This window comes from Aplysia californica, unplaced genomic scaffold (assembly GCF_000002075.1).
Source record: "Aplysia californica isolate F4 #8 unplaced genomic scaffold, AplCal3.0 scaffold00409, whole genome shotgun sequence".
NCBI lineage: Eukaryota > Metazoa > Mollusca > Gastropoda > Aplysiida > Aplysiidae > Aplysia > Aplysia californica.
In genome coordinates, this window is record NW_004797679.1 from 257,204 (window position 1) to 269,796 (window position 12,593).

Here is a 12,593-nt window from a genome sequence, read left to right on the forward strand (position 1 = left end):
ACACACACACACACACACACACACACACACTCACACACCCTCACACACCCTCACACACCCTCACACACAATCACACATACACACTCTCTCTCTCTCTCTCTCACACACACACTCCATATAGACTTTTCTTGCAAGACTTCCATCTCCTGAAGGTAGGCTCCTGCATGGTGAAAATATTACATCCAGTATATAAAAATGTTCCCTGTCTACTATTGGGACGCATTACCCTAAACACAAACAACCCATCCCAGATCTGACAGCTAGAGGCACCTACCACCACCCCCCCCCAAAGGGTATACAACCACGATGTCTACATACAACTCAACCAGCGATTGCTGATATTTAGTTTGTCTGTGGGGGCGTTCGTGGTCTAGAGGTTACGGTGTTTGCCTCTCATTCAATAGGTCCCAGGTTCGAATCCGGGCAATAAAGGTAAATTTTCTCTAAATTTTCTCCTTTCATTTTCGTCTCCACTTTCTGCCACCCCACCCCTCCCCCTTTGCCACCTCATCTTGACTCTTTCTACTGTACCCCTTGGCTCCTTCTCACTGCTGTCTTCCACCCACACCTCTGATCTTATGGTAGGTAAGATCTAACACCTAGCCTTCTCGGAAAAGAGCAACAAATCTCGGAGGTTCCGAGTGCAAATTGCGCACGTTAAAGATCCGTTTGTGGTCCTAAAATCGACAAGAGTAGGCTTCGGGGCCATCCGGGCTAAATTCAAAACCTCCCACCAACTGAAAAATGTTTAATGTGTTCCGCGAGCTCATATGACCGTATGCAGTTGCGAGCGTCGTAAAACACACAAAAAGCTGGTCTGTTGAATCCCCCCCCCCTCCATACTACATACACAAATACACAAACCGAATGATGGGGAGGCAGCGAACTTTCTGAAAGGCGCACGAACGGGGGAGGTGGGGGAGGGGAGAGGGGCCAATGGAGGCTTTGTTCGAACAAAACAAAAAGACCTTAACTGATAAATGCCTATAATTCGACAAATCTCTTCCTGGACTAGTTGTTTCAGCTTATAACTAAAGGAGATCTCGTATTTGTCTTTTACAGTCCAGAGATGGCATCTGGACCCTCAGAAATGGTCGAAACCTCGCTGAGACCGATGTCTCCACTTTTCGGAGGCCCTCAACCCGTGATACTGAAGAGGCGATCCACAACGAACACGTCTGACCCCCCTCGAATCAAAGTTAGCAAGCAGCTTCACCTCAGTTCATCATCGTCACCATTATCAGAATCGTCATCGGATTCGTCGTCGTCGTCATCGTCACCACCATCATCAACATCAGCGCCAACATCAGGACTAACATCAGAACCAGCACCAGTACAAACAGTAATAGCATCAGCAACAACAACAGCAACAACAACAGCAACAGCAACAGCAACAGAAACAGCAACAGAAACAGCAACAGCAACAGAAACAGAAACAGCAGCAGCACCAACAACAGCATCAGCGCCAGAACAACCATCATCAACGTCTGCACTTTTCAGTGGCCCTCAACCAGGAACACTGAAGAGGCGCTCTACGGCAAGCGCGTCAAAATCCCCTCGAATTAAAGTTAGTAGACAACGTCATCTAAGTTCATCATCGTCATCAGAATCATCAGAATCATCGCCACCACCTTCAGCAACAGCACCAGAACAACCATCATCAACAGCAAAGTCGTCATCATTACCGGACGAAATCAATGATGTGGCGGCTGACCTTAGACCATCACAGCTGATATCCCCGCTGCCAAGTACGCCGTCACCACCACCACCACAAGCATCATCATCACCAACATCATCATCACCACCATCACCAACATCGCCACCACAACCATCGCTACCAGAGCGCGACACCCACAGCTCAAGCCCCGGGACCACATCATCATCTACGCCAGAACAGCCCTCGCCAACAGAATCCTCGCCACCACAACCTTCATCAGTATCACCACCACCAACTTCACCACAACAACCGTCACTACCAGAAAGTGACGCTCAGAGCTCAAGCCCCGAGGCCGCACCATCAACTTCAACAGAAGAACCCTCACCAGAACAAACCGCACAAACATCAGAATCGTCAAACTCGCCACCACGACCACCAACACCACGACTGCGGCTACCAGAAAGTGACGCTCAGAGCTTAAGCCCCGATGTCTCACCGTACCCTTCACCAGAACAACCCACACAAACATCAGAACCATCGAACTCGCCACCCCCACCACGGACACCACGACCGTGGCTACCAGAAAGTGACGCTGACAGCTCAAACTCCGAGTCTGCATCGTCAAGTTCACCAGCACCACACTCGCCAGAACAAACTACACAAACATCAACACCACCGATTTCGCCACCAGCACCACCGACACCACGACCGTGGATACCAGAGAGTGACACCGAGAGCTCAAGCCCTGAGTCTGCACCATCAACTTCACCAGCACCACCACCTGCACATACACCAGCACCAGAGCAAACACCAGCATCAGCACTACCATCATCAACAGCTACGTCGTCACCATCACCACCATGGCCACCACAATCATCGTTATCTGAAAGTGACGCCGAGAGCTCACGCCCCGATAGCTCAAACCCCGAGACCACACCATCAGATTCACCAGCAACAGAACCAACATCAGCCCAAGCATCACCATCAGCCTCAGAATCTGCATCAGGATCAGGATCAGCAAAACTGCCAGCACAACATGCAGAACAATTAAAAACGTTAAATTTGACATCAACACCAGACGTGCTGATGTCTCGACTCTCACAACAACAGACGTTATCCCAAAGGACACCTACGCTGTCACCAACGTCTTCATGGGTACAATCATCATTACCCTCATCATCAGGACCATCACCACGATCATCACCACGATCATCATCCCGATCACCACTGCAACAATCGCCACGATCATCTCTACAATCATCAGGGCCATCACCTCGGTCACCACGATCATCACCTCGCTCATCACCACGCCAATCACCACGCCAATCACCACGCCAATCTCCACGACAATCACCACGCCAATCTCCACGACAATCACTACGATCACCACAACAATCGCAACAATCACCACGATCATCACCACGACTATCGCCAAGACAATCACCACGACAATCACCACGACAATCACCACGACAATCACTACAATCATCACCACGATCATCACTACGCCAATCACTACAATCACCACAACAGTCACCACGATCGTCACCACGCCTATCACCACGCCAATCACCACGCCAATTACCACGCCAATCATCACGCCAATCACCACGCCAATCACCACGCCAATCACCACGCCAATCACCACGCCAATCACCACGACAATCACTACGACAATCACTACGACCACCACAACAATCGCAACAATCACCAGGATCATCACCACGACTATCGCCAAGACAATCACCACGACCATCACCACGACAATCACTACGATCATCACCACGAAAATCACCGCGACCATCACCACGACAATCACTACGATCATCACCGCGACAATCACCGCAACAATCACGACAATCACTACGATCATCACCGCGACAATCACCGCGACAATCACCACGACAATCACTACGATCATCACCGCGACAATCACCACGATCATCACCACAACAATTATCAAGGCCATCACCGCGACAATCACCCCGACAATCACCCCGACAATCACCCCGACAATCACCTCGACAATCACCGCGACAATCACCGCGACAATCACAACGACCATTACCACGATCACCGCCAAGCCAACCATCGCAACCAGAAAGTGCTGCCCAGAACTTGAGCCCCGAGGACACACCATCGACATCACCACGTTATCAGGGTCCGCCGCGATCACCAACGGGTTCACGGATTACGTTCACGTCATCACCCTCGTCGACGGCATCGTCATCGTCACCGCATCCCGATTCGTCATCACCACCAGCAACACTATCATCACCACCAACATCAGCATCACCACCACCAGCAACATCAGGACTAACATCAGCGTCAGCACCAGCATCAGATCGGCCATCATCAACGGCAACGTTGTCCTTTTTACCGTACGATATCAACAAGTTAATGGCTGACCTCAGACCCCCACAGCTGATATCCCCGCTGAGGAGTACGCCATCACCACCACCACCATCACCCCCACCACCGTCGTCATCACCACCACAACCATCATCACCACCACCACAGCCATCGCTTCCAGGGCCTGACTCTCAGGGCTCAAACCACGAGGCCCCATCATCATCTTCACCAGAACAACTCTCGCCAGCACAACTCCCACCAATTTCAGCACCACAAACTTCACCACCACCACCCCATCCACCATCATCATCACCACCACAACCATCGCTTCCACGGCTTGACTCTCAGGGCTTAAGCCTCGAGGACCCATCATCATCTTCACCAGAACAACCCTCGCCAGCCCAACTCCCACAAATTTCAGCACCACAAACTTCACCACCATATGCATTGCCACAACCACCACCCCTACAAGGGCATGACTCCCAGAATTCAAGCCCCGAGGCCACACCATCAACCTCAACAGCACCAGTACCGCCAGCACAACCCCCACCAACATCAGCACCACCAACTTCACCAGGACCAACTTCTCCCCCACGACGAGAGGACGAACCCATGAGCACAAGCGACGAGGAGACACTATCATTACTATCAGTTCCTACACCACAGATATCGTTAATTTTACCCCCTGCCTCACCACCCAAATCACCACAACCAGCACCACAAGAAAATGATTTCTGGAAGACAGTCATGGCGAAACCGTCATCACCACCATCAAATAATAATAATAATAATAATAATAATAATAATAATAATAATGTCCATGACATTGATAATGATGATGATGATGATGATGGTTGTGGCGGTGCCGGTGGAAATGGAGATAGCAAAGGAAATGACGATGGAAACGGAGACGGAGACGGTGATAAAGATGGACATAAATGTGGACATAAAGAGGGATATAAAGATTTATATATCGATGGACATATCGATGGAGATGAAGATAGTGATGGAGATGGAGACGGAGATGAAGACGGAGATGAAGATGGGGATGGAGATGGAAATGGTGATGCAGAAGACAATGGCGATGGCAAAGGGGATAGAGATGGTGATGCAGATGAAGATGAAAGAGGAGGAAAAGATGGCGATACAGATGGAGATAAAGGTGGAGATGGTGATAGAGATGGAGATGGAGCGGATGATGGAGAGAAAGGTGGAGATGGTGATAGAGATGGAGATGGAGGGGATGATGGAGAGAAAGGTGGAGATGGCGATGGAAATGATTATATAGATAGTGATGGAGATAAAGATGGAGGTGATAATGGAGAGAACGAATCAGAAGACGACGGCAATGGTGATAGAGATGGAGATGAAAATGGAGGCAAAGATGGCGATAAAGATGGGGATAAAGGTGGAGATGGTGATAGAGATGAAAATGGAGGTGATGATGGAGCGAAAGATGGAGATGGAGTTGGAGATCGTGATAGAGATGGACATGAAGGAAACGATGGAGAAAGAGATGGAAATAAAGATGGAGACCAAAAAGGCAAAGGAGATGGACATGGAGATAAAGATGAGAATGAAGATGGCAATGATGGCTATGGTGGTGACAATAGAAAGCCGATAACAAAATCAAAATCCTCGCAAAAACTACCCAAAAAGCGTACTTTCCCCGGCAAACAACCGCAAGGAACACATCGCAATAATTCAGAAGACACGACGACGCTCAGTCGTAAACGAGTTCGGGCGCCACGACGACCCTACATATCACCCGTCCGACGCAGTCCCAGAGAGAAGAAAGAGAAACAGAAACAACCCCTTCAGCGCACTCCGATCCCACCGAAGGCTGAACTATTTCCCGAAAAGAAGCGAAATAACGCATTCAACCTCGAAATAGAGTCGTTGAGACAGCAAGTGGAGTATATGCGAGAGATACGCAGACAGCAAAAAGAAATAACGCTGAAGAAACGATGGGCAAAGGGATCGACAGATGTAGCCAAGGCAGGAAAAGTCACAGAGGAATCAAAGCTTACAGAGGAATCAAAGCTTACAGAGGCATCAAAGCTTACAGAGGAATCGAATATTACGGAGGAATCAAAGGTTACAGAGACAGCAAAGGTTACAGAGGAATCGAAGATTACGGAGGAATCAAAGGTTACAGAGACAGCAAAGGTTACAGAGGCTGGAAAAGTTACAGAGGAATCGAAGATTACGGAGGAATCAAAGGTTACAGAGACATCAAAGGTCAGAGAGGCTGGAAAAGTTACAGACACATCAAAGGTTACAGAGGCAGCAAAGGAAGAAAAGGCAGAAAAAATTGCACCGGCAACAAAGGAAAAATCAAATATAACAGAGGAATCGAAGATTTCAGAGGAATCGAAGGTAATAGACGATTCGAAGGTTACAGAGCCAGCAAAAGTTACAGAAACAGCAGAGTCAGCACATGAAGCAAAGACAGTAAAAATTGCAAGGGCTGCAAAGGCAACACAGACAGTAAAGAAAGCGACAGACCACGGAAAGGCTGGCAAATCTCTAAAAGCAAAGTCCACACCAGGCACAGGATCATCAGAACGATCACATCACTCCCTGGGCCCTCGATTTAAACAACGGGCTCCGCATCCCTACAAAGACACAAAACATCCAGGACACCTGGTGAAACAAAAACAGTTAGGACGTCACGTGGTTCAACAACAGCCCGGACATCAAGTGAAACAAAAACAGTTTGCACGCAACGTTGCACAAAAGCAGCAGCAGCCTGGACATTGCGTAGTAAAACAGCTGTCTGAACAGCAGGTGAAACAACAGCCTGCACATCACGTGGTAAAACTGCTGCCTGAACATCGTGTAGAAAAACAGCTGTCTGAACAGCCCGCAAAACAACAGCAACAACAACAGTCTACACGCCACGTGGTGCAACAACAGCTGCCTGGACATCACGTTGTACAAGAGCTGCCTGGACATTGCGTAGTAAAACAGCTGTCTGAACAGCAAGTAAAACAACAGCCTGCGCATCACGTTGTACAAAAGCAGCAGCCTGAACATTGCGTAGTAAAACAGCTGTCTGTACAGCAGGTGAAACAACAACAGCCTACACGTCACGTGGTACAACAACAGCTTCCTGGACGTCACGTGGCACAACAGCTGCCTGGATATCGTGTAGTAAAAAAGCAGCCTGTGCATCACATGAAACACCAACAGCAGTCTATAAATCAGGTAAAACAGCAAGAGCCTGTTCGTCAAACGGTACAAAAACAGCCTGGACATTACGTGAAACAACAACAACAGCTTGGACACCACGTAGTAAAACAGCAACAACAGCCTAGATATCTCGTGGTAAAACAGCAACAACAGCCTAGATATCTCGTGGTAAAACTGCAACAACAGCCTGGACATCAGGTGATACAGCAACAACAGCCTGGACATCATGTGATACAGCAACAACAGCCTGGACATCAGGTGATACAGCAACAACAGCCTGGACATCAGGTGATACAGCAACAACAGCCTGGACATCAGGTGATACAGCAACACCAGCCTGGACATCAGGTGATACAGCAACAACAGCCTGGACATCAAGTGATACAGCAACAGCCTGCACGCCACGTGGTACAAAAACAGCCTGCACGCCACGTGGTACAAAAACAGCCTGCACGCCACGTGGTACAAAAACAGCCTGCACGCCACGTGGTACAAAAACAGCCTGGACACCACGTTGAGCAACAGCAGTATGGACATTACGCAGAACAACAACACCCGGATGTGGGTCACACAGACAAACGCCCTGTTGAAGGCAAGGTAGAGAACTTATTGGATGCTCCGAAAACTCAAGATGAAACCGCGACGACGGTTTCAACTTTCGAACTGTTTCTTCCGAACGACTTCGATGAAGTAATGAAAAAGGTGCGTGAAGAAGAGAATAACTCTAAAACTCAAGGCGGTGAGCAGCCCACAGGTGTCCTTTCCCCGGCTGACGTGTACAGCAATATAAGTGCCACAGTCGGGCTGCCCAAAGTCACTCGCGCCAGCGTTATCAACACATCCACTACCGCAGGCATTTCTGAAGGCACCACTGTGAACATGGCGCAAGGTGCAGGTGTTCAGAGACACTTCAACAGTCCTCGGATCGGGGATGTTGGCAGCCACACAGGGCAGAGCAACGGCAACACCACCGTGGGCGCTTTGAACGAAAAAAGAACCCACATATACCATTACAAGGGCAGTACTAGCACAAGCGAACGAGCGGCTTCTAACATGTCACGAAGCTACACTAGTGGAGTCTCCCCTTATAATCCTGCCTGCAGACATTCGAACGTAAATCATCTTCCCCGTGCAATACAAAGCCCATCAGTTCCAAACGCCAGCCCGATGAGAAATTTTTTCACAAAAAAGAGGACCACTGCGAGTGCTACTATTGGCAGTCAAGCCGCCAGTTCACTTTCAACACAAGGAAGCGTTTCCCCTAACAACACCGCCACGGCGGACCCTCCCAGTACGTACAACTACAGTCCCAACCCTGTTCAGAGCAGGGGAGACCTCTGGCCAGGTCAACAACAAGCAGCTCCCCATGTCGCTCAACAAAGCTACCAACAGGGTCAGCAGGGGGCACATCCCAGCAACTGTCAAGTCCAAGGTAGCTTCAACATCGCCGATCATGTGGTCTCCTCTGCCCCCATCCCCGACGATTACCAACCTATTGTCTCTTTGAACTTAGACGAATGCAGTATCGTAGATGCAACGAACGCCTACGCCCTCTGTCCTTATTTTAAATGAGAAGGTGGAGGCAACATGGTGCGCAAGTGCAAGCTCCCGCCAGCGCCCTCTATGGTAACATCCTCTCTATCAACGGCAACACACACTTGCATTTGACGATCAGGGCTATCACGAAGGGAACCCTAAAAGCATGAGTCATGACCATGTGACGTCGACAAGGATGGCTCAAACTTTTCAGGACGCGAGCGTCAATTTCTTGGCGGTGAACAAAGTATTGAGAACGAAGCCCATGTCTGAGAGAATGCTAATAATACCTTCAGTCCCCTTAGAACCTCAGGTTAAAAAAATCATTTTATTATGTACATAGTAATCACAATGTCCATTTCTCAAGATTCATAAGTTTTAATCGTAAAAAGTCCGAACAACTGTCTTTCTGAATTGACTCACTCCAAAATTGAGATTTTAAACATTGCACAAGTACTTAAGCCTTTTATCGATACTTTTTGGTGTGCATCCATATATTTAAACATGTGAATTCTTAAATGTATATATATAATATTCTGTTTTTACATTCAAAACGACACATACACCATGACATATTTGTCAACTTTATAAGAACACGGCCAGTGTGATATGCTTTAACACTTTTACAAAAGATATTTCGAAATATTATAAATAAATATACGTTTTTAAATTAGTAGTATTTTACTTTGTTGTTTATTATAGCATTGTATTACTACACGTGCATGACTTAACAATAAAAACGTACAATAAAACTCACGACGGTCAGCAATAAGAGTAAAAGTAATGACGGAGTTAAGGTGCAGAAAAAGTAGTCACTTTCCCCTCACCAGCACATTGCTCGGCCCGTTCACTTTCCCCTCACCAGCACATTGCTCGACCTGTGCTCGCACCAATTTAGTGAAAGGTGAACTTAGTCAACAGGAAATGCGTTGCCAGCGCTAGAGTAGAGTCACCAACCTCGCCTCGCCCTTTCAAGCACACACACACAAAATGTAGGGGATGGATCTACACATTTTACGGTAGCACTGAATTTCTTGCACGCCCGCTTGCCCTTCACTTGCACCAAAACTGATGCACCGTTTGTAGGCCTTTATGGGCAAATTGTAGGTAAAATGTAATACCTCAGTGAGATGATCAAACGTTCCTCTCTGGTTATAATTATGGTCTTCTAAAGTTGATTATCCTCAAAGATAAGCTGAAATATAGCAGATTTTATTCTTGTGTGTTTTAAACATTGTTCCTCATCTGAACTCTCTTTATCAGTTAAAAGATGGATATTCGCCATATTTAGCGCAGTGTTCATGGATTTTAAGCATCCAGTAGAGATGTCTGATTTTTCTCCGATTATATAACCACTATAAGATCATATACTGAAAGTGGATTGTTGGTGGGTGCTCTGGTGTGTTTGCTCCTTCTTTCCTATAAAACATCTATCCTCCTTATCTCCCCTCCTTCTATTTTGTGTTCGCTGCTCTTTTGTAACACCTCTAATCTTTGGCACTTATACGACTTTATTGTGGTGCAAGTGCCGTAAAACTCTTTCGAAAACAATTAACTGAAACACACCTTCTTCGACCATATTGCAAACTGACAATAAACGGAGACAAAAAAGAGGTCTCCACTCCGTCTCTGACACGCCCCCTGTCTAACTAACCTCTCCCTTTGCAGGCACCAGATGTGGTGAGCAGGAGGGAGGGAAAGGTCGGGCCAAGTGACTCTTCTCTGTGACCCAACACCCTAGGCGCTTTTGCTTACACTCCATTGATTAGAATGTCCTGCTTCTTCACATTTTGGCTTTGAAAGCCTTGAAGCCTCTCAGATGACACTATTTTGTTAGGTATGTTTGTTTTTTGTTACAAAATGCCCGGCCTAAGATCAACGTGAGATGTAATACTTAAATTCTTCGCTGTTACACGCAAAGACGGGAGATTGGTTCTCATGCGGGGAAGTACAGTCGAACCTGTCTAAGACGACCAGACACTGTCTGAGAGAAAAGCAGTAATATTAGGTGGTACTCTTAAAGGGTGTCATAATAAATAAACAAAAACAAAACCTGCAAGGCGGAAGATGGGGAGAACTGGCCGTTTGACCAGATGATTGTCTTGGACAGGCGGTCGTTATAGCAGGTTCAACTGTACATTTTGCCGCGTCTGTCTATCTGCTGGGATGCAGTATCTGACTCAGCTAGTGACGCAGGGTCAGAGCAGTCTGACTTCTAGATAGTCTAAACAGTGTCGATAGCAGCGTAAAACATTTGCAATCGTTGCAAATGATCAACTGAGTAAATAAGGGGGGTATTATACGTTCCGTTAAAACTGACAGCTACTGTTTTCCGTCCTCTTTCGGATAAGAAAATAACACTTGATATGTAATCTTGGTAAAAATCAGGTAGATTCTATTATTTTCTTGTCACAAAGAGGACCGACAACAGTCAATTTGTGGGTTGTTGGCAGGTGCTTGGCGTAGTTTGCTCCTTCTCTCCTATAAAAAAAACTATTGTCCTCCTTTTTTGTGCTAGGTTATTCTAATTTTCGGCACTTGTATGACCTAATTGTGTTGGAAGTGCCGTGAAATGCTTACAAAAACAAACAACTGTCGCTCTAGTTGAACGTGCGATACCCCCTTTATAGTCGTTGATCATGGTGTTTCGAAAAGAACTTTGTGGTCCAAGCGAGAATTCTTCTATCAGTATGACCCTGATTCCCTGACAGGACAGTGCAAAACGTAAATCACAGGAACATTACGGCAGCAAGATGTTCCAGTATCTTAGGCCCAGGAATACACAGAAACAATCGTTTCGATTTTTTAACAAATCGAACCTACGTCAAGTATCATCTCTTGCTTTTTCCAACATTTTGAATTTGTATTTCAACTGAATATTTCCACGAGTATGAATGCAACCGATACCACATATTAATAAAGTATACCCAATACCATTTCCATAGATACGTAATAATCATTTGTTACTGTGATAAATTTATATGAATATTTTTCGGACCCACCCCTTTTGGCCTGGAAAAAGGGGTAAAAACCCATGACATGTTCAGAGTTAACTAAGAAACTGTAATAAGTTGGGACTTTTTTGTTTTTTGCTTTTGTCTTAAAATAATTTTGGGCTGAACAGCTGGCCGACAATATTTAACTTTACTCGACACATCAAAGCGAAACTTGCTTCTATTCAGAAAGGATTCCTCAAATTCACTCCTTTTTCAACATATTATGCCATGTGCACAGAAGGAAAATTTCCACTCGTACAGTCAGCTAGTAAATATGACGTCACTTGATAGTTTTAAAAAAAAGAACAGGCAAAAGTTGCCTCATTTGCATACTCGCAACTGTGCGACGAAAGAAAATTTTCCCTGTTGTGCAGTGGGCCGTAGCTGTCAAGAATGGAGGCCATCATTTTTTTTTCTTAAAGAAAAGAAAAAGAGGACCAGATTACGCAAACCTACAAGATTCAGAAAATCGAGTTCCCTGTGGTGGTGGTGGTAAAGAAAAGGTCTTGAAATACCCCGAGAAAACAAGGCAACGGTGATTGTGGGATTGGGAACGTTTTGTGCTTTCGCAGTCATCTGAGCTGGACGGAGATGTTAGAGTAGATTCCAAAGTGAGAATTGAGCAAAGGTCATTTAGGTGAAAGGCAAAGAGCCGATGGTATGGCATAATCTAAAGAGATCGTCTTGTTTACACCCAAATGAAATGAGTTCGACTCTCGCACGGGAAACAACAGCGATACAAGCATGAAGCAACACGATAAATGCATATATTCTTTGAAGACTCCCCACGAGAGCTCAGTCTCAGTCTCAGTCTCAGTCTCAGTCTCTCTCTCTCTCTCTCTCTCTCTCTCTCTCTC

The 12,593-nt window shown here is 46.5% G+C and overlaps 1 protein-coding gene across 1 annotated transcript in view; it reads left to right on the forward strand.

Moving 5' to 3' along the window:
- Positions 1-8,971, forward strand: part of LOC101848222 (microtubule-associated protein futsch) — a 12,456-nt gene extending 3,485 nt beyond the window's left edge. The window contains exon 2 of the mRNA XM_035971273.1: positions 1,063-8,971. Coding sequence (XP_035827166.1) covers positions 1,063-8,776 — 7,714 coding nt within the window. The 3' untranslated portion in view covers positions 8,777-8,971. The remainder of the gene's footprint in view (positions 1-1,062) is intronic.
- The last annotated feature ends 3,622 nt before the right edge of the window (positions 8,972-12,593 follow it).